At 35.7% G+C, this 25,794-nt stretch overlaps 1 protein-coding gene and 2 long non-coding RNA genes across 4 annotated transcripts; 1 reads left to right on the top strand and 2 right to left on the bottom strand.

Moving 5' to 3' along the window:
• Positions 1–302: 302 nt before the first annotated feature.
• Positions 303–7,720, bottom strand: LOC116162683. 2 transcript variants are annotated; one of them, XM_031476352.1, is made up of 10 exons: positions 7,630–7,720; positions 7,484–7,580; positions 7,235–7,420; positions 5,354–5,543; positions 1,706–2,033; positions 1,127–1,660; positions 886–1,073; positions 801–806; positions 580–732; positions 303–529 (listed from the first exon to the last, which is right to left on the bottom strand). In XM_031476352.1, the coding sequence occupies exons 2-10, from the start codon at positions 7,572–7,574 to the stop codon at positions 451–453; spliced, it is 1,755 nt and encodes a 584-aa protein (XP_031332212.1). In that variant the 5' UTR covers positions 7,575–7,580; positions 7,630–7,720; the 3' UTR covers positions 303–450. The 2 variants fall into 2 exon arrangements, with proteins under 2 accessions (XP_031332212.1, XP_031332213.1); XM_031476353.1 differs by lacking the exon at positions 801–806 and having other exon boundaries at positions 7,484–7,698.
• A 5,751-nt stretch (positions 7,721–13,471) lies between these two features.
• LOC116162696 lies at positions 13,472–15,416 on the bottom strand. The gene is made up of 3 exons (XR_004143584.1): positions 14,649–15,416; positions 14,453–14,546; positions 13,472–14,159 (listed from the first exon to the last, which is right to left on the bottom strand). It is a non-coding gene; the product is annotated as an uncharacterized LOC116162696 (long non-coding RNA).
• A 7,354-nt stretch (positions 15,417–22,770) lies between these two features.
• Positions 22,771–23,813, top strand: LOC116162694. The gene is made up of 3 exons (XR_004143581.1): positions 22,771–23,190; positions 23,243–23,373; positions 23,425–23,813. It is a non-coding gene; the product is annotated as an uncharacterized LOC116162694 (long non-coding RNA).
• The last annotated feature ends 1,981 nt before the right edge of the window (positions 23,814–25,794 follow it).

The raw sequence follows: 25,794 nt of genomic DNA, 5'->3' as shown, positions 1-25,794 counted from the left end.
GCGCAAGCTATGCCTTAAACCTTGTGTACAGTGCTACCAACTGAGAAATAGCCAGTAATACAATTTACCTATGCCCAACTTATACCTACTTTCCTAAACTTAAGGTTGCGCCGTTTTTTGAAAGACCCGTTAGTTCGTGCCAGTAACAAACACGTAAAAAAATCCTGTGATACAAGTGGGGCAGCTGCAAGCCACTGGTTAGGCATTTTAGGTTTCGTCGGTGACGATACCATAACTGTGTAGAAACATACCGTCTGCAACTCGGATCTACATACTTTTTGCATAGACTAAAAACACCTTACTCAATTTATTGTCTAAACATTTATTAACTTCCAACTAAAGTACAATCTTTCAAACTACCATGTATTTGTGAAATGAAACCTATGTATCCCTTCAATGCAAATGTGTCTAAGCATACTTATGTTTCGTCAATATATAATATGTTATTGTTTACTTAGATTGTGGCACATAAGAAATCACAATGGCAGATTCTGGAGACAAAGGAACTTTTGTTGGATCGGTGGCTTTCCTACAATTATTATAATAAATAAAAATAGTAACACAAAATAAAGTACTTACTTTTTTACTACATTAGTTTCATTATAATTGTTGCTATAATACTGAACTGTAACATCATCGAATTTTAATGATGTTTCTGTAGGCAAATCAACCAGTACTCTCTCTGATGAAGGATTGAACATGACTATGTAACCCGGATTTCCTGGTGCGAATCTGGAAAAATTCTCATGAGCCCTTGTATTTTCGGATGCTATATTAATGTTAATGACTGTTTGACTTACCTAAGTCTATTCCACATACAGAAAGCATAAGTTAAGAACAATTATTCATAAATATTAAACAACACAAGATAATTAAATAACTTACCTTATGTATGCAAATACAGTATTATTTGCAACTAAATATCTATCAGTGTTGCCATGCATAACCGAATCTGATTTTCGTATAGTTAACAGATCCTTGGAAATGGTGGAATTTTTGCTTAACAAAGTTGCACCAGGGAGTAACATTGTTACAATGTTTAATACATTTTCTGGTACGGCAGAAGAAGTGTGCTACAAATTCGTATGTATGAACTGCCATGACAAACAAAGCGCCGGAGACTTACCTGCCAAAGTGGCCAATATTTGTTTTCTAAAATTAAGAATACGCTATTGAGATCATTATTAATTTGTGGAGCTAATAACTGCTTATTGGAACTAAACACCCTCGCCTGTAGGGGAAGATCAATAACCAGAGAATTATTAACTTTAAATGCATCCAAATCCTTCAGACTTTCAGACAGCATAAATGGGCCTCCCTCTGCTTTGTCTTTAACGATCTCCCTCCATTGATTTAGAAGACGCCCCAAGTCCGGTAAATATTCGGTATTGGTATGTGTATAAAAACCATAATCAGTGAGGCCAAAACCAATCAACTGAGAAATTCCATCGTCTTTGAAACCAGGGTCTACTAACAAATACGGAGCTCCAGTTAATCGAATCCCTTTCACACCGGCTTCAATAAAACTGTGCAGCACATTTGAAAACTCGTTCACCACCTTTGGATTAGTGAAATTCAGCTGCGGCGAGTCATCGGGCGATAAGTAATATTTTCCGAGTTTCTGAGAGAACTTCCACGATGACGTATTCTGCCTGGATTTCTGCACGGAGCGTGTTATTAGAAATAAATGGCGAATAATACCTACCCAGTTGTTTGGTGCCATGTCTTCTCCTGAAGTAGATTTCTTCGGCTGAGCCCAAATGTAATAGTCTGTAAACTCGCCGTCATTTTCTTTGTCTTCCGCTTTAGAAAACCATTTGGAAGATGTTCCCGGCTTCAAATCGACAATTACGTTTATTTTTGTTTCATTGGATCGTTTTAGGAATGAGATAAACTTATGCGAAATGTTGATCGGTATGTATACATCATCCGGCCATGTAACAATAACACCTTGAATTCCGCTATCCTTTAACTGTTTCAATTCGTCCTCGGTGACGTCTGCATCTACTTCTGTTAAGGGTCCTTCTTCCCACCTACAATAACAAATTCACAATATTACAATATACTACAAGGTTTTTAATGTATGTGTATGTGATTAAAGTGTTAAAATATAGTGTAGAGCAGCCTTGGCTGAAACTCCGCCCACTTAAAAATAAAGACCAAATATAAAAAATAAAATACATAGTTTTATACAAATCTGAGTGAAAAACTTAGTAAACAGAAGGAGTGTAGTAGCTCCTTTTCTTTAAAATCTTTAATAAAAATTGACCAAAACGTTCTTGAACAGTTGCAGTAGGATCAATAAGCTCATTTTAATCTTTCACATAGTAGTAGGTAATTTTTCAATGTAAAGCTATTTTCGAAAATGCGCCGGCGTTCATTTATTTTCAGCCTTCTGATGATACTAAAACACATTTTTGTGACTTGTGGGTTTCGAGTATATCACATCAACTTTCTTTTTCTTATGGACGCCATATTGGATTTTGATGTATAACAAATACTTGTATTTTATTTGGAAATTATTCTTGAATTATTGCCTTGAACTTTACAATGTATCTCTTATGGCAATAATTCCATGGCCGATTGTGAATGAAACCAAATTCATTCGTTTATTGACTAGCAGAGTCGCCGTCAACATGGCCATGGAATAATTGCCATAAGAAACATCAAAGCAAAAATTCAAAATTAATTTCCAAATAAAATACTAAGTATTTGGTGTCACCAATTTTATACTTTTTTTCTCTAACGAGTGACATAAAAATCCAATATAGCGTCCATAAGAAACAAGAAAGTTGATGTGATTTACTTGAAACCCACAAGTCATAAAAAAATTAGTTTAGTACTTACCAACCAGAAAGCTGAGAAAAAATCACTAACGGTTTGTTAAAAGTATTTTTTTGGTATCTTGGACAATTACCGAGATCCCTGTAGTGGAAATGAAAAAAAAAACACCCTGCATAATATCTATATGTCAATGATCAAAATTAATATTATGCCAAATGGCGCTTTCACCCTGGGGACGGTTGCCACCCTATCTCGCGAATGGAAATGATTTATTATAATTTGACCACAGCAATAGATTCTAACCAAAAACTGTTCTAGACATTTTTTTGTGAAAATTAATACTCAAGTTATCATAAAATATGTACTGCATTTATTCATCTCATCTATCATCCTTGCGTTTTATAGATCAACACGTCTCCAGTCACTGTTACACATCGATCATTCAGAGGGTTAGGTGGAAGAGCAGGATGCGGATATCCGCCAAATGAACCTTGCCCAATGCTGACGAATCGTGCTGTCTCTACTCTTAATAAGCACTATCAATAAAGGCTATTATTTACATCATTGTCATTGTCTCTTGTTAGAGCTCAGGTCTGGCCTTAGTATTTAAAAAACCTTTCTTAAAAAAAAAATGTATTTAGCATAGAAATTGAGCGAGTTATGATGAAAATAATATCGATCCCCACTTTCTTCAGCGAAAAAAGTAACGTAAACAACCCCCTAATTCAGTTTTCTTTATTTATGTATTATTAATACATTCTAGAAGTTTGACCAGTTTGGAATACTTAATTTTAAAACAATTGCTAAATTTTAAAAATGGATTATCGCAGTTTTGTCAAAAAGATCCTTCCCTTCAACATAACTTCAAAGGAGGTAAGTAAAATGGTAGCTTTTTTAATTGCAAACATTTTGCTCATCGGACGACACTGTACGACAAAAATTAAATGAGATATAGACGTTTAAAACGTGTATTTATATGCGAGCACTACTGTTTTAAGCCCTTGAAGCCACAAAAAACAAAGGAGTTATGATTATAAACCAATTCTCAAATTGTTTTTGAAAAATTCTAAAAGCACAAATCGCAGTATGATGATGGTCCATTGCATCCGGTTAAAATGAAAGAATTGCCTGCACCTGAAGGCCTTTTAAAAATAATTTTTTGCAATTGTAAAAAAGGTTGCAGTGCGTTATATAGATTTTGACATTGGAAAGAATGATACTCTAATATCCCGTGTAAAGTGAAATTGCAATAAAGAAAACTGTTAGCAAAGTCAGATAATACTTACGTTTATTTTTGTGCCGCCACAGTGAAGGGTAAATCAGGCCAAAGGTTTACTAAAGGGATTTCCCACGCATTAATAAAATTCAAAAACAAACCCTTAAAAGCGAGTTTATGCTAGTGCTCGTTTCACTTGGCAACTCAAAATTTGTACTGAACATTCTGACCTATTATTATTGTTTTTATATTTTTATATACAGAAACCCCTGAGTTTGTGACCAGCCTTCTCGGAATTTTTAATCTTGCAGAATCTAAATCGACTTCAATTTAAATTTTAGAATAAGGGAACCAAATTCAAAGGTATTTCACAATTGATTTTGTCAACATAAAACAAACTAGGGTGCAGTTAGAGTGTAAATTGGTACTTAACAATCCTAAGTCAAATTATTGAACGAATTAATATTATATTTTTTCTGCCCGCGAGCTCTTTCAGCTCCTGAGCGTTTTTTGTCGCTCACCGCCCTCAAGCGCTGAAGGATTAAGCGCCGTTTGCGAGAGTTTTTTCCGCTGACAGCACATTTCCCCGAGCGCTCGCGATACACCACTGGAGCACTTTTAGAAGTGATCGAAACTCGCAAGCGGTTTCACATCGCAAAACAGCTCGATGCTCGCGAGCATTTTTGAGACAATTGAGCGCTCGTCACTCAAGCGGTTTTTTAGAACACTCAACTATGCTCTGGTAGAGATAGCCACCTCTACCTAGCATTTAAATATTCAGATCTATGCCAGGTAGACATTTAATATTTAAACCATTTTACAAAAAGCAATGTAATCCAGGAGATGCATCCTTAAATGTCCTCAATATATGTGAATGACAATAGAGCTTTTTACTATCATTCACATTCTCTTTCACCACCACCAACAGAAAAAGTACACCTTCACCCTCATGTTTACCATCCATCAGGAAAAAAATCTTGAATACATCCTACAGTATTTTATTACCTGTCACTTCCACTGCCACTCTGCCACCAAACTTTACTAAACCATGACATCCACGTGGTTAATGTCTATCAAATAAATCTTTTCCAAGCTTTCTATGACATATACATTTTCGCTTGACTTTCTCCACCACAATAAAAAATAAGTACAGCAAGATCTTTCAAAAGCTTTATACAATATTTTAGTCCTTTTTATTTTATTTTGTTGATGAGGCAATTTATTAAAAAATATAAATACTGACTCACATATGAACTTTGATCTCTTTATTTAACAAAACAACAAAAACCGTGTATAAATGATTCATTATATAAACATACCTACCTCACTTAAAAAGACAAATTTTTAACTTACCAAGTACGTGGTTCAGGAGGTGAACACTTTGGAGCAGCGACGATGATCAATATTGCTCCAACCAGCATACCGGCCCAAAGCAACCAGAAAAAAATAAATAAGAACCATCGTAATCTCACCCAAAAGGGGTCGTTAGCGCATTTCAACAATTCCTCTTTGGTCAGACCAACAAATGCACTTTTGATTTCACCTAATAAAGGACAAGTTTCAGTCTTTTCCATTGCACAGTACATACATGCAACAATAAAGACAATTAGCCAAATTATGAATTATATTTCTAAGATTATTTACATTATCAGATCATCAATAAATAAAGCGTATAATTAATTATACATTTAATAATAATAATATGATAAGACCATTTTCCCATTTTTAAAACTTTCCAAGTATATGCAATGTAATCAAACATTTCATCACTGTATAAGGTATAACATACTGTTAGATTTCCAACTGAAATAACATTTGAAATGCTGCATACATGAACATAGTGCCTGACTCATCGGATAGTATAAGTATAAAAATCTATTATTTTTTTCGTTAATAGTGGCATATTACCCATTCTTCTTTGAAATAAATCAAATATTAACTTCGAAATGAAATATCAAACTTTGATACCATTCCATCAAGAATTGAAAACCCAATGCAATTGCAATTACTTTTGCTATACCAAAAATGCTAGTTATCAGGTAACCGATCTTTTTAAAATTATGTCGAAGTAGGCCATTATGAGCTTATGCTTTTTGACAATTGATGCATTGCTTGATTTGTGTAATCTTGCTGGGTTCACAATCTCAATTTTGCCAATTTCAACGTCTAATTATAAAAATGACCTGAGCTCTACTACCTTCACAAATGACAGTCAAGGATGGCTATGAATTGGATTGTTTTCATGTCTACATTTTGACATGCTGTACGCTGGGTCTCCGTCGAGATTTCTGTTATATATCCGTCAATATCGAATGTACAAAGTCACATGGCAAAATCTAGTATTATTTTAAAATGCTATTTATTTTAGAAGACCATTACAGAAAATTTACAAAAAGAATCTGATTATTCCAATAATAAGAATATCGGCTTTACAGATTAAACCTTGGGTTAGTTAATCACTAGATTAACATTATCACTGTTCTCAAAATGTTCAACGTGTGCTAATAATAGTCTTATTTATACACCAGTGTCAATTGTTTTTGTAATGAACAACTGACAGTTTGTGCACAGCATTTAAATTTAAATTGTCTCCAATTTTTCTCATCTGCAGATCTTAGATCATGATCTAAGCTGCAGACAGTCTTTACCAAGGTCTTTACAAGGTTACATGTCATTTCTTACAACATCGCACTGCTGTACATTCCTTTTCTGTTGGCATTTTTATTATAGATGGAATTACTTATGGGACTTCTGCATAATAATGTACCATTAAATATACATGCTTCAATATTTGAGAATTGCAACGAAGCATTTAAATTAATTTTTTTTCTAAATCAAGATAGATTTATTTTTAACGAACGGATTAAGGAGGTGACTGCTAATAAGTACTGCTTCACTAAGAATAATAATTTATCTTCAAGCACCTATAACCACACCCATATTACTTATTGATTTTTTCTATTACATATAGATAAACATAATTTTTCCTACTATTAAGAGTCGGGATATAGGACACATTCTTACTCCCTGCGTGATCATACACTGCCACATAAATAACCATGCAGTTACGTCACGAATGCAGACATAAGTGACACAGTTATTTATGCACCAAATCAAATTAACAATAAATCAGTGACCGAATGGGATCTTTGATCAGACGGTCATTACCAAAAATACAAAAGTCTGAATATCTTAATTTAATACAGAATTGTAAAGCAATAAGCGTCGTCTTACCTATATCAACTTTTGCGTCACCATTCTGTTTCTCATTCGAAACGAATTTCACATCGGCCACATTAATTTTCGAATGGTCACCTACTTTAACATCATCTTCTGGCAGCATCTTCTCGTCTGCACCGTCTTTCTCCATTCCGTTACTTTTAGCTTTTAAAACCCGTTTGGATTGTTCGACGGCCGCCTCTGCAATTAAAATTCCTTCATGCACAAGCAAAAAGAAGCTGATGCAACCCTCTTTTTTTTTACCTTCCATATCAACTTCAGGAATCTGTTTGTAGACAGCGGACGGCGATTCTTTATCCGGCTTAGCGGATATGTCCAATTTAGTGCTGTCCATTTTACACTAATTAACAAGAAATTAGATAATTGTGTTTCTTTTATTGAAAGAAAACCTCAAGGATGAATCAATACGGATTTCGGACACGAAGTTAACCTGCTTATATGGCAACGATTATGGAAATTCGTAAAAAGTTTCGCCAACGTGATAAAAAAAAAAGACAATGTCATACAGGAGGTATCAAAGTTTATCAGAAGCGCAGGTTCGATGGCAAAAAAATGTATGTAATAGTTTTCGATAGTTTAACTTTCTGTCCGTCCGTCCGTTTCGTATGTGTACATAGAACTTGCGAACGGTTTCGAATTTTTATCATCACCCAAGGAAGAACTGACTAAATTTTTAGGGACCCAGTAGCTTGTTTGCTATATTTGTTACAAGTTTATTAATTATGTTATAAATATTTACCCAACGCTTCGTAAAAGATTTATTTGTAGAACATTGTAATCCTATTTATAAAACAAAGAACGATCCTGACATCTAACGATTAAAAGGGAAAATATTTGAAAGGTCAATAGCTGCAAAGATATAGCTGTTTATTGTACAAGTTGATAAAATTGCACTTTATCTAGGAGAGCGATTTTATCGTCGCCTCAACGCTAATAAGCATCGAGAAGATCATGAAAATTGATCGTCGTGTGGAGTACAACATTTTTTCTATAGATAACTAAAACTAAAACTGTACGTATGGCTTATTTATCAGAACAGTCCATGAAAGTCAAGCCATCAACAATTAGGTCTTATTATTCAATGCTAAAGAGTACGCTGCTGATAAATGAAAATTGTGAATTTGTGACATACAAGTAAGTAATTAATTGTATGTACCGCCGCAAATCAAAAGCATTGAACCATAGTCACGGTTGTGGTTACTTTTGGTTGTCGGTTAAGTATGAAATGTATTTCCATCAAATTTAACTAAAACAAGTTAAAAAGTAATCATAAACGATTTACATAAAGCGCATTTCCACTTGCATTCATTTCCCATTTATAAGATGCAACTTCTGTTAAAATCGTAAAAATCCGGCCACAAATATGAAAGATAGCGTTGCACATGGGCAATCCATTTTTGACGTGCTACTTCAATTTCAGTTTATGAAAGAATTTCATTTCAATGTTTTCTAAATAAGAAAGTTGGAACTGCGCATGCGCAAACCTAAATTTTAAAACTAATGTTAGATTTTCCTTTGTTCCAAGCACCTAAGTATCAAATTTCAGTTAAATGGTGCCATAGATAAAAAAGTTGGCACTGCGCATGCGCAAAAGAAAATTTTGAGACTGGCGCTCGATGATTCTTTATTCCAAGTGCCTATGTATCACATTTCATTTAAATTCTTCCATAAATAAAAAAGTTGGACTGCGCATGCGCAAAACCAAATTTTGAAACTGGCGTTTGATTTTCCTTTATCTCATGTGCCTATGTATCAAATTTCGTTTAAATTCTTCCATAAATAAAAAAGTTGGCACTGCGCATGCGCAACACCAAATTTTGAAATTGGCGTTTGATTTTCCTTTATCCCAAGTGCCTATGTATCAAATTTCGTTTAAATTCTTCCATAAATAAAAAAGTTGGCACTACGCATGCGCAAAACCAAATTTTGAAATTGGCGTTTGATTTTCCTTTATTCGAAGTGCCTATGTATCAAATTTCATTTAAATTCTTCCATAAATAAAAAAGTTGGCACTGCGCATGCGCAAAACCAAATTTTGAAACTGGCGTTGGATTTTCCTTTATCCCAAGTGCCTATGTATCAAATTTCGTTTAAATTCTTCCATAAATAAAAAAGTTGGCACTGCGCATGCGCAAAACCAAAATTTGAAATTGGCGTTTGATTTTCCTTTATTCCAAGTGCCTATGTATCAAATTTCATTCAAATACTTTTATAAGTAAAAAAGTTTGCAATTCGGCTTATAAATGGGCGAGATGCGAAAAGGGCACTGTGAATTTTGAATCGATTCGATTCAACTTTTGGCATTGCGTATTATATGGCTAAAGCTATGTCCATATTGAATTTCATGCAATTCAGTTCTAACGGAGATGTAAAAGCGATCGAACATTTCTAAACAAAGTTATCGTTCACACGGACAGATAGATGGACAGACAGACAAAGGAACAGACGGAGAGACCAACCGGCAACCGTCGCAAAGTTAGCGGACGGACGGACGGACAGCCGGACGGACGGACAAAGTGGCCACAATAGCGCATTTTTTTTTTATTTTTGTGGAAATGCGCTAAAAAGCGAATGTATGGGAGACTAGTCAAGTTGACTACTGCCGAAACTACTGTATATACCTTTTTAAAAATCATGACGTTTATATTGTGCTGAGGTACAAAATACTACTCATACCGTATTCCTAACTGTATTTCTTTCTTAAAAACTTTTTTTGGCTACTTTTAAATAAGTAATAGCATTGAATAAAGAATAAACCCATAAAGAGCATCTAAAAAAGCGGCAGAGCACCTCGCCCTCGGTGTGTCCACACGGAGTCATTGGATTTGACCCATTTTAAATTGACTTGTTACATGTGGACTCGTATGTTAACTGTGCAAAGTTTGAACCGAATAGGTTCAAGCGTTTGCCAGAAGCAGGGAGGCGTGACCCTACGTGGTCATGACCCATTTTCAATAGGCATGTGGCATATAGGTCAACTGTGCAAAGTTTGAACCAAATCGGTCCAAGCGTTTGACAGTTATCGTGTTCACGGACAGACGGACACAATCGGTTTGCTCTGCCGCTTAATAAATGGTAATAGATACGCCGAGTACATCGCTTGACTTCAGCCGAAGGCGCTCTAACTACTTTAACTCATCAAGTATGTACACAACAAATTTCGTGAAATTTTCTCCATTTTCGTTGTCTGGTCAAGAGTTGCGGTGGAAATGAAAATTTTCAAAATTTTAATTTCATTTTAGATTTGTGGTTTTCATTTTTTTGTAAATAAGACGTGCATTTATTCAGATCTACAGTTAGGGGTGCGCCCTTTCGTGGTAGCAATATTTGGCAAAATCGAAAAGTGCTTTTTCGTTCTTGTTTTTTAACTTTTACAAAACAAAATTTGTTTTAAAAATTAAACCGCTTTGTTTTTCGGTCCAATGAGTGTATTACTTGTGAATAAATTTGTTAAAATCGAGATTAAAATACTTTCAATGTTACTGAAACTGACACATTTAAAGCTCTTGTATTGTGTACATTTTTAATTCTTTAGTAATGTTGATATGTATAAGTAGGCAGAGCTCATAATTTTTCGGAAACATATTAAACTTTTCTTTGATACGAAATAGCCTCGGAAATAGCACGCTATGACTAGATATCTCAGATTTCTTGCGATACCTATTACAAACGTTCAAACTAGACAACACAAAAATAAATTTGCCGTAAATATCTAAATAAATTATAGAATTGGGAAATTGATGTTTCATTTGAATTTTTCATGAACTTATTCCGTATTTTTGTGACGCAAGTCACTTATTGTATAATTCTGAAATTTGTGTAAAAACTGCCATTTCGCGTTGGCAATATTCCCAGATAACGGTTTGACGGATTTTGTTCAAATTTTGGATATGTAAGTATATTGGGCATATGGAAACATAAAACAACCGGCCGGATTTTTGAAGAAAAAATTTAGAGTGTGGCAACGACATATTCTTTTTCTGTGTGCAATTTACAAAAATTATGCTCCTACTATTTTTTGTCGGCAAAACGGTTATTTTGATTTCGTTAAAATTTTGGCAGTTTACATTATGCATAAAGAAAGTAAGACTTGTGAACAACTTTTTTTAATACCTGGTTTGAGCATGGTTTGAGCTATACTGTATTCATTTTAAGAATTTAGCGGTAGAAAGCATAGGGATGCTTTGACCTTCACTGTGATTGGTTAAAACACGAGTCAGTATTACAATGAAACATAAAACGACTGGTGAATTTTGTAAGGTGGTAGTTTATGTTGCCAACTAAACTGCGGAAGTGTCATTAGTTGTTATTGTCAAAGATTTATTTCTGTTTGCAGTACTGAATATCTCTACTTTACAATAATTTGGTGCCGTTTTATATTTTTCCTGTGTGTTTATCTTCAAACACAGCGCCATCTACTACCTTCGTGTAATGAATGCAGTATAGGAACCTGTTCTGTCAAGAATTTGACAATTGGTTTTAAATGCTCACGACTATTACCATTGAATTTGATAAGTTATAAATTCAATGCTATTACCTAACTAAATGACCAAGACACGAATGTACTAGTATCCCAAACTTTTTGCCGAAAATTGAATTGCCTACAATTTACTTTTGTTCGAAATCTTTCATTGTATCATTTCAAACTAATGCACCTACATTGAACAGTATGTAAGTATGAACTTACCGAGGAACTTACGCACCGAACCACGTTTCATTACCTAATTATTTTATCTGCCAGGAAGCAAAATAAGCGAATTTCAACAAAATGCAATAAACATGTTTAAGAAATGGTTTGATTACATTTATTAAGCGGCAGAGTAAAGCGATGCAAGCTTTATGGGGGAGTCGATGGTGTTCGTCTGTCCGTCCGTGAACACGAACTGTCACACGCTTGGACCGATTTGGTTCAAACTTTGTACAGTTGAGCTAAATGCCACAAGTAATAAGCCTATTGAAAATGGGTCAAATCAAATGACCCCGTAGAGTCACGCCTCTCTGTCTATGGCAAACGCTTGAATCTATTCGGTTCAACTTTGCACAGTTAACATAATTATATACATATACCACATTTAGCAAGCCAATTGAAAATGGGTCAAATCCAATAACCCCGTAAGATCACACCGAGGTGCTTTGCCGTGTTTTTAGACGCTCTTTATGGGCTTATTCATATTATCACAAAGCAAGGACGCACACAGGGGAGGGTTTTGATTTTTTGAGAGTTTAAACCTCCCCCAAAACGGTTTAGGTTGTACCTGCATTCACTCGTTCAGTTTTCCACTAACACACAGTTAACTGATTATTAATTACTGCATAAGTCCGTCTCGTTCCACTTTGTACTCCACAACTATTAACTGTGGGTTTGTGTAGTTAGTACATACCCACCCCCACCCTATAATAGTTCAAGTACCTACAACTCTAGCACTAAAATAGTAACAAAACTTAGGAGTTGCACCTAAACGAAAAATGTTCTGAGTTTCAGTTCAGGGATGGAGATGTACCTGTTAAAAATGTCAAACAAACTCAAATAATTCGCAAATCGGTTTTGGCACATTTGTAGGTACTATACCTATGCATTCAAATTTGAAAATCAATAAAAATTAAGCCATTCAAATAGCAAATGCCAATTTCCGACTCCGACATCATAGAACTTCTCTTTGTGTACAAATATGAAATTTCCCGGCTCGGTTTGTGCACAAATTTGCCTTGAATTCGAGGATATTTGGGTGAACAAAAATATGACCTAGCATAGCTTTTCTAATTTTAAAATGATTTAAAAACATCTGCGTTCAATTTCTCTAACGTCTTAGTACTAGTAAACACCCTCTCTAACACGAACAACCGACCAATAAATGAATTCTTCGTTTCCCTTCAAGAAGAAATATCTGACTAAGCTTTAGTGCCTACTCACAAACCTGATTTGTACTAATACGAGTATAACAAAGACTACTTCAGCCCCGAGCAAAAAAAAGGCTTCAGCGTGCGTGGTGCGTTTGAGGAGAATTTTAGGTGGGTACTTCATAACTTCACTTCACATTTACGTGTAAGTGTTACCACTTACCACCTAACGCAAACACCGTTCGTCCGGAAGTCGGTGAAATTACCTAGTTACGTATTGGTAGGCAATCTAAATCTGCGAGAGACATAACGATTTTAATAATAAACTTAATACAACAACACAATCATTTTTTGTTTATCCCATAATTAAATTATACAATAATAACAGCGGAATAGTTGAAAATAATGACGATCGACCGCAAGACAATTTCAAAGGTCAAATGTTATTCTTATCATCGTTGTTAGTATTAGTTTAGCGATAATTAGAAAATGAATAAATTATCTTGCTGGTGATGATAAAGAAAATGCAATCTTTTTTTGCACTTTTATTGCCGTGCTGTGCTCGTCAGTCGTCACCCGATCGTGTTTGAAAGGTAATCTAATGAGCGTTAGTATTTACGATCTAATATTAGATAATTATGAATCGGTAACTAACTATAAATAACTACCGTATGTAAGTAGATAGCATTATGTTATTATTCAATGGTTTTAACAGAACGTTTTATGAATTTTATGTAATTAAATACAGCTAGACGACTTAAATTACGTTATAAACACAATATCCACGTCACTTTCAAAGGTTTACGGGGGAGATTGTTATACGAAGCGGCTCAGTTCAGCCAGAGGAAAGGTTTGTTACCAAGCGAATGAGAACGGCCTTGTTGCACTGCTCAGCTCATTGCATGGCATCACCTTATAATCTACTCAGTTGTCAATCGGCACAGCACACTAATACGCAATTGTGTACCTACCTTCAAAGTTCAAACACGTTGCAAGTACGATAAGTAACAAAAGGCTTACCGCATTATAAAACAAAAGTAATACAACTCACCTATTTTTCTCCAGCTCATTATGAGATGTCCTGCAATTAAAAAAAACATTCTTAAGGTCATAATCGGAAGGTAGAAATAAGGTCATCGATTTTATAGTGATATTGTTAGGCAACGATACTCTACATTGAAGGCCGTAACGCAAAGCGCGACTGTGTGTAAAATGCTGGGTACGTCGAGAACAAAGAAACATGTTATTAAACACTGCCCACGTATTGAGTACATGTGGAACTGCATTCGCAAAGGATGAAATAGTACTTTGGCGTTATGCAATTTTTTTTCTAGCAAACAAAGGAACCCGAAAAAAATTGATAAGCTCGCTCACCTGTTTCCCTGAGATTTTTTCGTCTTTGGCCTTTTGTAAACATTTCTGAGATCATCTGGCATGGGTAATGTAGAGGCATAACCATGCTCGGCCTCTGCAAAAAGTAAAAACATCCCGAAGTAAATAACAGCTGATAAGTAAACGTAATGCTTGCACGACCCTCATGTAAACAAAGGTTCATTAAACCAATACTGACCTCTTTCGCGCCTTTCCAAGTACTCTGCAGCCTCAAGCAAAGCAGCAATGCTCATATTTAATATAAACAATAATTTAGTTAACACTAAAAATAATTCGTTTTCACCACAGACCACAACACAAGTTCACTGCACAAAAATCACTAACAACTTCTGTGCGGCAGTACGATAATAATTTATCGATGTCAACCGTTCAACACACAGGCGCTTATTCCGAAATTGCGCCAAACAGGAGTGCGCAACGAGCGAGTGCAGCCGATCCTCCTCGTATAACAACAAAACGACGAACACGGAATGTTTAGTTTTGGTCCAAACAGCTGTACTTGTTTACATCACGTATTTCTTAAATTGAACTCCCTACAAAAAAGAATATCTTGGCATTGCCATCTTCATATTAGTCTTTCACGTACTTCTATGTATTTTTAAAAATAATTCACAGCGAATAATTCACAGCAGCCTTAGCAAATTTTTTGTTTCCTTATCCCTTTTATATCATATCGTTATTTGCAGCGCTAAAATACATTTATGTAGATGTTTACGGGTTTATCATTGTGTGTGAAAGACTGCTAAATGTTTGGGAACCATCTGGATAAATTGATATTTTTTATATCATTTCTAGTTTAATAACATTTTTGTCAAAGTTTACGCGGTTACATTTGACATGTATTAATCCTTTAACGCAACTGTGCTGTTATACATCTACTGCAGGAACTTACATTTTTCGCAATTAATTGTAACTAGGATTTTTCATTAGGAGCAGGCGTGTATAGGCAACTTAACTATCACGTTACGGAGTATATTCATTGAATCCACCTAGAAATTATTCCTTTGTCTCGAAGGTTGAAATATAAAATGTAAATTACAATTCTTGTATAGCATAACTTTTTTATGTTTCTTTATTTATATATCTCTTTTATTTATATCTCCTTTATTATTATGACCAAAGTAGTTTATGACTTTATGTTAAACTTTTAAAGTTTCTAGCTTATTTGCACCTACTACCTTTTACAATATTTGTATTATTTGTAATAAACTTAAAAACTTGAATTGATTGTATTTCCTTTAGTTTCAGTATACTGGTGGTTAAATTAAATTTCTGATTTCCCGTGTAATCAAAAATTCCAAAGGTGACTCGACCGCAACTCTTTTTTGATCGTATAGTATAATTCAGTGACTCATACTATGCGATCAAAAATGAGTTGCTGTTGAGTTACCTTTGGAATTTTTGTTTACATTGGAAAAACTTCCAAAGGCGACTCGACAGCAACATATTTTTGATCGCCCGTTATTTAAGTCATCTTTGAACGCGGGCTATTAAATGAATTAATATTAAACGTGACTTCCCTGAATCAAAATTTCGTTGATCATACATCATGCATTTCTAACTTGGTAACTAGAAAGACCAATTATATTCAACATTCTTCCTTATTTTCAAAAATTACCCTAGCACAAAGGAATGATTCGACTGATCTCAGTGATTTTTTTAACTCCTAACAGACAATGGATACGTTACCGGCAAACTGCGAAATCCGGCATTTTGCAAAATGCCTAGGCATTTCGCGAAATGACGAATGCAACAGGCAAAGTAAGAAACGGAGCTGCAGTTCGCACTTTGCCTGCCTCTCTTTAGGGATTTCGCGAAATGCCTAAGCAGTAAGCATGCAGGCAAAGTGCGAAGGCTTCGTCATTTTCCACAGATTGCGCATACAGCGTTGCCATTGGATGGTAAACGACGCGAGGATTACGATTTACTCGCTAATATTGCGCTCACGTTTAGATTGCATGGGTTGTCTGTTGAGTCACGCTTTAGATATTCTGTGGAGAATATATCAAATGGGGGAAGGTACTAACGCGACGGTTTTACGTTTGGCACAGCTGCACGCGCAATCTGTAAAAATAACCGAGAATTCTCACTTTGCCTGAATGTTTAGGCATTTCGCGAAATCCCTAAAGAGAGGCAGGCGAAGTGCGAAGTCGAGTTCCATTTCTCACTTTGCCTGCTGCATTGGTCATTTCGCAAAATGCCTAGGGATTTTGCAAAATGCCGGATTTCGCAGTTTGCCGGTAACAGATATAACTATCGCTAGGAAAGATTGCCGGTCACAGCACACCTTGTGTTGATCTGCAATCTATGGTTTTCTTAAGATGCGAGCGACTTCCGGAATAGGATCGTGCCAATGATGAACGAAAAGTCTTTTTGTTCAATATTGACATGATACTATCCTGGAAGTCGCTCACATCTTTAGAAAAACATAAATTGTAGACCAGGATCAAGTGTTCTGTGACCGGCAATCTTTCCTGGCGAGAGGTTTAATTTCAAAATCCTCAAATTCCAATCCGGCTTCCACTAAGTTTTAATTTACAATTAAAATTAACTTTGAGCAAGATTCCAACAAAATTAATGGTTAATGGTTCAACATGAGACTGCGGGGGGATTCCAGTTGTACATTAGGTAATGCCTAAAAATATGCTATTTGAAATGTCGTTTTACGCGCTTAAGATCTGAGTTGAAGAAAGGGTCTCTATCTGTACATCTACAGTAACTATTCAAGAACCCGGCTATAAGCCCATAATTTCGTATTTTTGAAAAACAATTTTTTTACAGGGCACAACCCGGACATAAAAAAAATATATAATGTGACTGATTACATGCGTCTCACGCGATATTTAACAAAAAACCTCTTATAGCCGGGATGAGTAGGTTGTAAGGAAGATTTTAAGCTTTTGACCGGGTTTTCAAATTCGTTCTACGCCGTTTAAAACGAAATTTTGAAAAACACTCAATATCGAAAGTGTAGAAAAACTGCATGCAAACGTTAGGCAACACATCATGCTATATACGTTCGGCAAATCACCTTTAATTGCTTCTCTTCTATTGGTTGCATTATTAGCTAATTGTGTTCACTTTGTGAAATGGGCGTGTTTACTACAACAAGGCTTAATCATAATCATCATTTTCCATTGTTTGCACTACTACGGCTATAAATAGTAGATTGTGTATATAACTCTCGCCAGGAAAGATTGACACTTGATCCCGATCTACAATCTATGTTTTTCTAAAGATGTGAGCGACTTCCGGGATAGTATCGTGTCAATGTTGAACGAAAAGACTTTTTGTTCAACATTAGCACGATCCTATTCCAGAAGTCGCTCGCATCTTAAGAAAAACAAAGATTGTAAATCGACACAAGGTGTGCTGTGACCGGCAATCTTTCCTGGCGAGAGTTATAGTAAAATTGATACATTCCCGGACAACAATTACAATAGCCGAGGCCAACTAGAATTATTGGAGTTCGGGAATTTGCTTTCACTACGAGGTACACATATAGTCCAGTCAAATTACGGTTTGCGCTGGATGTTGTCACTTCAGTCAACGACACCAAGCGCATCCTATGTAAATTCGCTGAATCCGAAAATCATAGTCCCCCTGACCGGAAACGCCCGGAACATATTGTTATAAACAAAAAACGAAGAAAAAATGGGAAAATGTCGTGTTTTTTCACATTTGACTTCGAATATCTCGTTAACTATTGTTCGGAGGGAAAAAATGAATCTGTACATGCGCACATTTCATTTTTACTGTACCTATGCGATATGTTTGCCTTTGGTTAAAATGTCAAAAAAGTGTCTCTATACCTAAAACAAGAAAGTTGACATTACGACATTTTCACATATTAATCGCTAGATTTGTCCTGGCTTGAGCTATAATAAGTTACCTACCGAATACAAAGGAACGAATTCTGAATATATTGGAAACTACAGTAGCATTAGACAGAGGCGGGTGCAATAGCGCACTCAAATTGGTTGGAAAAACGCGCTATTAACTAAAAAGGAGGATAATAGTATTCTTGGCTTAGGTATACTTCCACGTTCCACGTTCACAATTAGGCTTATACTATACCCTATTTTTTGTCTCGCTAACACACTGGATGTCTCTTAGTGAACTACAAATAAAACGATTGGTTAATTCATTTTAGTGTTTTTATTAAATTTTAATACCCCTCAAATGTTTAACACATTTTTGGGCTGAGCAACCAAATCTACTAAGTCAAAGCATCTCGGAAGAACACAGAGGGGCGGAAGGGTAGGGGTTATTTTCAATATGGAACCCAACTCAAGCAAACGCAGCTCATAATAAACCGATACGACATATCGAAGGATCCTCAGTACCTATTACAATCACTGTTATCGACAATTTATTTAAATCTTACATAATACATTTTATAGTTAACAAAATGCATGAAATTCATGACTTGCTCATTGAGATAATCTTAATCTTGTGTCCAGCGATATCAGTGCAAGCATAATGATTTTGACATGTTTTGAACAAAATCCATGTGGTCGTCGAAAATAGATCAAATTCATGTTTTGGTCAATGAGATAATGCTCTTGGTCTTTTTCCCAACGATCTTGGTGCATAAATAACGATTTTGACATGTTTTGATCAATATCCATGTAGTCGCCAAAAATAGATCAAATTCATGATTTGGCCAATGAGATGATGCTCTTGGTTTTTTCCCAACGATCTTGGGTCATAAATAACGATTCTGACATGTTTTGATTAAAATCCACGTGGTCGCAAAAAATGCATCAAATTCATGTCTTTAGTCTTGGGCATTGAGTAATGCCCCTAGTCTTTTTCTCAACGATCTTCGTGAATAAATAACGATTTTGACATATTTTGATCAAGATTCATGTGACCTCAGAAAAATAATTTAACATCTTTGAATCACACACATGCGGTCTCGCATGCGGTTATCAAATGTGCACGTGATGTACTCTTTCAGCATCAAGATAATGCGTTCCAAATTTATGTGTAAAAAATATTGCTCTAAACCTTTTTACCTCTGTCACAGCGAAGAGTTATATTGAATTGTTACACATCTAAGAGTCATAGGGAAGAATCTAGTGAAATTCCGAACTCGATACATGACCTAGGGAATGAAATATGTTGATTTCATATACTATATTGAGCGCGCAGTTTCTCCTGTTCCCGATTCACTCGAAGTCCTATAACTTTTGTTCCTGTTGAACCAACTTCCTGAAAATCAATAGAGTCCGTCCTTAATGTCCACAGTACCCGTAGGTATTGGCCACTTTTAAAAAGAGTTAGAGTGCATACGGACGGTAATACAAAACTATAAAGGATCTGAGGATCCTAATAAACTCGTAAGTAAGTAGGTACCCAGTTCAAAATTTAATTTTGTAAACTGTTCCGCCAAATTCCTCGTATCGAAACGCTCGACGCAAAACGCCGTGCATAAAACTGGTTTTAGACGCGCAGTGAACGTATTTGCCTTATTTTTTACTCGTAGGAATTTGCGCGGTTTACTTGAATTGAATGGTTTCAGAACCTGTAGTAACATAAGCTCAACTTCTCAATCGACAAGTTTTTTCGGCAGTTGCCTATATTTGGACTGCGCCTACAGTTGTTCCATAAAAAATCAACAGTAGGTAACCTTGTGTACTGGATAATAGCTATTAACATACCAAGGTATGTTATGACTATCATAACAGGCGCAGATGTCAGGTTAAAATCCGAGCGTAGCGAGGATTTTAATAGCGTTTTCGATTGGCAAAACTCGTGCTGCACGAGTGCAATTTTTACGTTCTATTGGTAATTTTAGGGCAATTTTCTGTGTTCCATTGGCAAATGTGATGCAACAATTAAGCACTCAGTGCAAATTTCGACGCACGAGGTCCGAGAGCTCGTGGAGCTGCTAGTTAACAAATTTTCAAAACAAACGTGCGACAATTTGAATTTGTTTCTTGCGTTGGGAGAGTTTTTTGTCGTCATCTAGCGACAGCGAAGATGATGAACTAGCCATAACTTCTATTTTACAAAAATTTGCACCATTGACTTTACACACTATAGACAAACGGTGTAGGCTTAAAAAATGGTAACACAAATGGAGCTGGAAATGTTAGTATGGAGCTGGGCCACCAAATCGTCGCAGCGCCACTCTCGTTGTTATTACGTCATTAATAACTACAAGTGTATGCACAGTGACAGTGACAGGTATTGACATTGACAAGCGCGGATTAGTAAGAACGCAAATTTTGCATAAAGCTAAACTTCCATGGCATCAAGACGAAAAGGAGTTTGTCATAAAGTTATACTACAAGTCTCCGGCAACTCACAAATTTCTGGAGGCAAAATATCGTGTTGGCCGCAATATCTACCTTAAAAGAATGGATTTCGGCATCTAAATCGACTACAGGATATAATTCAGCATAGTTCGAACAAATTAAACTAACAAGTTAGTATATACTATCGTCAAGGAAGAGTGGGTGTTATTTGCTTCGATGCCATCATGTTCATCTTCTGCATTATTTCAGTCGTCATTAGAAAACTCCATCTTGGACATTGAAGTTGATGACACTAGGTACATTACTGGAAGAGTGAGTTGATCTACTTTGCGATCGAAAAGTTTAATTGCACACGATGTGAACAGCTTCTCAGAAAACCACATCAAACCTTAATGACGCCAAGGAACTATTAATTTTACGCAATATAATTTATAAATATGTTTACTATGCATAAATGATTGCCGTTTTTCCTTGCTACTTATATAATTTTTGAATAATTGGCCACTTTGAAATTAGGAAAAAAACGCTGTGCATCGGCCATATCTGTTAAATTGTTGTTAAGAACATTAAATTTTGTAAATGGTCTTTGTAATACTATTAAGAGTAGTTCAAACAAAAATGTACAGAATCAAAAATTAAACGAATGAAACGTCATAAATTTGCTTGCGTTCATATGTCGTCCCATTCGACGTCATCATTAGTACGTGCATGCAATGTGTTTAATAAGTTGCCTATTTAACGCAAATCTTCGCTACAGTAAGCGGCTGCCATTTTTCCCTATTTCACCGTTTGTCTATTACTCAAAAAATTGGTCCTTTACAGGAATTTCAAATTTATATTCCTCATCGTTTATCATAAATAATACTGAAATCGTTTGTCATTTTTTAGAATAGAGATTTGTCGATTACCTACCTAAATCTAAAATGAGGTTATGGACAAATGACAACAAATATTTACGAATTTATGTTCCATCATTGAATAAAAACACTATAAAAACACTATAAGAAGCTTAACGCTTATGGAAGAAAGCGCGACAAATCCCCTTGCACCCGCATTGGTTGTGACCCCCGAACTCTCTTTGCGGTAAATAGGAGGAAAGCAAATTCTCATTCTTCTCAGTTCAAGAATCGACATTATTGACTATGGAACGCCAATTTACTATTTATTAACTGCATTTTAAGTATAGCATTTTAATTGGTTACGTTTATATGCCATTGTAATAAAATGGTTTTGTTAAATTAAAATCCACATTTTCTTGGAGTACGATAGTAATTTAAATAGTTTCCTTTGTAACATGTCACAAAATAACGACGTTTATATGACGAATCCCGTAGCACCACTTCAGTTTTTAATGCCTGTAAATACTATAAATTGCATTTAAAATGCGATAGGTTTATTTTGAATGCTTTTTCTTTGCGATCATCTACATCACAAACCTATTTAAATGCTGGTGTGTACAAGATGCGTTTTACTATTTATTATACATTTATAACGTATACCAAAATATTTAAATAACAATTGAATTGTTACCAACAAATTAAACATGTCAAAAAAATGTTAGCCAAATGTATGCAAATGTAGGAAATGTTAATATGGATTTTAGCGTTTGAATCCTAAAACACTACAAGATGACAGAGATGAATATTAAACATTGCCAATTTAATTGTCATGCATCAAAATAAATAGCAATTTGTATAAAAGATTTAAACACATAACGCATTTATTTGGAACTGTCCAGCTATACCAGAAGTGAAATACATTTGCTGCTGTGTGTAATTGAATTGATATTAAATAAAATTGAGTCGAGTATATTTGCATCCAAAAAAAATGTAAACCATTCTCATGCGTATATCAAATTAAATCGCATGCATTCAAATCCGTATATATGCACTTTAAAGAACAAACGTTATTCACGTATTGGATTAAAATAGATACCCGTTGCGATATTACCAATGGAAATAAAATTATTCGTAAGGTATGGCATAAAAATTAAATCGAAGTTTAAGATGTAGCATTGAATTCCAATGTATTTAATAGTGCATCTTTTAATTCAAATGAACGTCGAATTATTTTGTGAATCATTTCTATGCGATACACCGCATTAAAATACAGCGCATTTTAAGTGTGCTTATACATACAATGGAAATTCGGTCTGCATAAAATGTATCGCATAAGAATGAGACACAAATTTAATGTATCAAATGGAAATGGTATGAATGAAAATTACTCTGCATGCAAATGCGCAGTTACGTTAGAGAAGGAAAGTAGCCGTAGGTCTTAGGTACGTTTTATTTGCGGTTGCGCAAAAACAAAACAGCTGTTATTGATTGTTACTTACATCGAACGTGTAAATGGATTAATTAATACGTTCATCAATTTTGAGAAGGCAAGGGATTTATTGGGTTATTTTCTGTCGGTCACACGTGACCTTTACAGTTTTTACGTACATATTCGGTAAGTCCAATTTTACGATTCCTTTTATGATAACAGTAAACAATGAATGTAGGATTTGCACCTGCTGCGCAATATTGTTTAATATAAAGCAAGAAAAAGGCCGATGGAAATCGAAAGATGTGCAAGAGGCGCCGGGTCCCCTTAACAATAAATTGGAGGTGTACGCTGTCGCTATAAAAATAGGTAATCTCAAATTTCACTTATTCTTACCTGTAATGCAAATTGAGTGAACAGTTACAGGTTCGTGGGAATTAATAATGGATAAAGAGTCCAGAGATAAACCGTTAATGGAACGAAGCTCATGTTCTACGACTCTTGTAAGGAACAAGCACATCGACAAGTTGATGCTCCTTCGTAATGGAAATTGTGTCGAGTTCAATCGTGATATATCTACTAACACGATAAGTTAAATATGTAATCTCCATTGAATGAGAGATTTGTATATTTACAAGATGCTAATACATGTACCTGTGTAGAAACACGAGCACGTGAGACATTGTTAGACACGTATCTCGTTCTGTTTGATGGGTGCACCGTAGTATGTAAACGATGACGTCGCTAACAAAGTTACACAAAGATTGTCAAAAAAAATTTGTATCCTGATAATTAAATGATTATCCTATTCGTCATCTGGAAGCGTTTATTTCAAAAGTGAACCACACACCGAGAAATGTAACTTCCCTACATACCAAAAGGCAGATTGAAAGAGAAGTCCTCGCAGGGATGATAGAAGCGTAGTTCCTCTTAACCCTTCAGTGGTGACGCACGGTCTCTCAGACCGACGAAAAGTATTTTTCAAATTTTTATAAAAACGATGCAGCGCATGGCACTGCTAGTTCTGCTAGCTTAATATTTTGCGTGTCTGAGACCAGACGAACAACTTGATGAAGCAAGCCGTTCTTTGACAATTTAGTGCCGTGAGTAATTGGCCGCTTTCCGGTGCATTGATGCTACGAAAATTCTAGTCAGCGCAGCATTGCAACGCGCATCCCCCCATAAGCTTAGTATTGTGTATAATTCAATTTAGTTATGTTCAGTGGCGGTCCCAGGGGGCCCGGCTCCCCCCCCTATTGTTCATTTTTTTCATCAGATTTATTCTTTTCCGTGTTGGGACAAAGTTCGGGTTTGGGCCCCTCCCTTTACCAAATCCTGGGACCGCTACTGTCAGTGGCGGTCCCAGGGGGGGGCCACGGGCCCCCTCATTCATTTTTTTCATTAGATTTCTTTCATTTTTTTCCATGTTGGGGCAAAGTTCGGGTTTGAGCCCCTCCCTTTACCAAATCCTGGGACCGCTACTGGTTATGTTACAAGAATAAAATTTATTTTTCGATTTATATGCCTTTATTTATTGACTGTACTTTTTCCTTTATTTTAAGCCAAGTTACATGCGTAGTAACTATACGAAATCAAGCCAAAATCAAATTCGGTCTCTCAGACCGAGGTCACCACTGGTGTTCCAAAATTTCACGTCACCACTGCAGGGTTAAAAACCCCTGTTAAAGTTTTTCTAGAAGTGCTCCAGAATTTGAGAAATAAATTTTTAAAGTTGACCACGCACATACTTCTAAATAGAACACCTAACTTTGACATCGCATTAAAGAAGTTACAGAGAGGTTGGAAGAAAACCCCCTATAGGGGTGATAGAAGGGATGTTCCCCTTTAAAACCCATGTTACAGTTTTTCTAGAAGTGCCCCAGAATTTGAGAAATTAATTTTTAAATTTGACCTTGCACGTACTTCTAAATAGGACATCGGTGATAGAAGGCATGTTCCCCTTTAAAACCCATGTTACAGTTTTTCTAGAAGTGCCCCAGAATTTGAGAAATTAATTTTTAAATTTGACCTTGCACGTACTTCTAAATATAACACCTAATTTTGACATCGCATTAAAGAAGTTACAGAGAGGTTGGAAGAAAACCCCCTGTAGGGGTGATAGAAGGGATGTTCCTCCTTTAACACCCTGCTCGCAGTTTTTCTGGAAGTGCCCTATCATTCGAGAACTTATGAGTGTGTTTGTTCATTCTTTTAAATGTGAACGTTGTGATTTAGGTAATTTTTGCTGTGCATGCGTGAGTTGTGGTTATGAAGCCGATTTTGCGTGATGATTGATGTCATTCACTTGAAAATGTTTGTTTATAATTTTCGGTGAAGTCCCAGACTATAATATAGGAAACCACGATCACTGCTTTTTTCATTCCATAAGAATCTCTCTTTTTGGTTATGTTATTGTGATCCTGTATATTGTACCTATAACGGTAGACAACTGCTATTTGCATTGCATGTAAGTGCACGTGCACGGCGTAGTAGTTACTGTTATGGAGGTGGTTATTGACAGTGGATCTATTACCTACTTAAAACCTTATATCTATCTGTATGTACGTGTGCGTTTACAATGAACGTATACAAAAATTCTTTTAAATGTGAACTTTGTGCTTTCTGTAATTTTTATTGCGCATGCGGGAGCTGTGGTTATGAACCCGATCTTGGCGGGCTAACGCCAACTTCAAAACACACCGGAATATTTGACCATATTCTGTAGTGAGGGAATGCCAAACTAACATGGCTGCCTATTTGAATATTCTCGCTTAAGTTTCCCGCGAGAAT

This window comes from Photinus pyralis, unplaced genomic scaffold (assembly GCF_008802855.1).
Source record: "Photinus pyralis isolate 1611_PpyrPB1 unplaced genomic scaffold, Ppyr1.3 Ppyr1.4_LG2, whole genome shotgun sequence".
Classification (NCBI taxonomy): Eukaryota; Metazoa; Arthropoda; class Insecta; order Coleoptera; family Lampyridae; genus Photinus; species Photinus pyralis.
The sequence above is the reverse complement of the archived record's forward strand: the minus strand, read 5'-3'. Positions and strand labels throughout refer to the sequence as shown.

Coding starts and splice junctions, on each gene's coding strand:
- LOC116162683 (XM_031476352.1), bottom strand. CDS start 7,574: ATGGACAGCACTAAATTGGACATATCCGCTAAGCCGGATAAAGAATCG. Junction 5,544..7,234: donor TGACGCAAAAGTTGATATAG/GTAAGACGACGC, acceptor GTCCTTTATTAG/GTGAAATCAAAAGTGCATTT. Junction 530..579: donor GAAACTAATGTAGTAAAAAA/GTAAGTACTTTA, acceptor TAATAATTGTAG/GAAAGCCACCGATCCAACAA.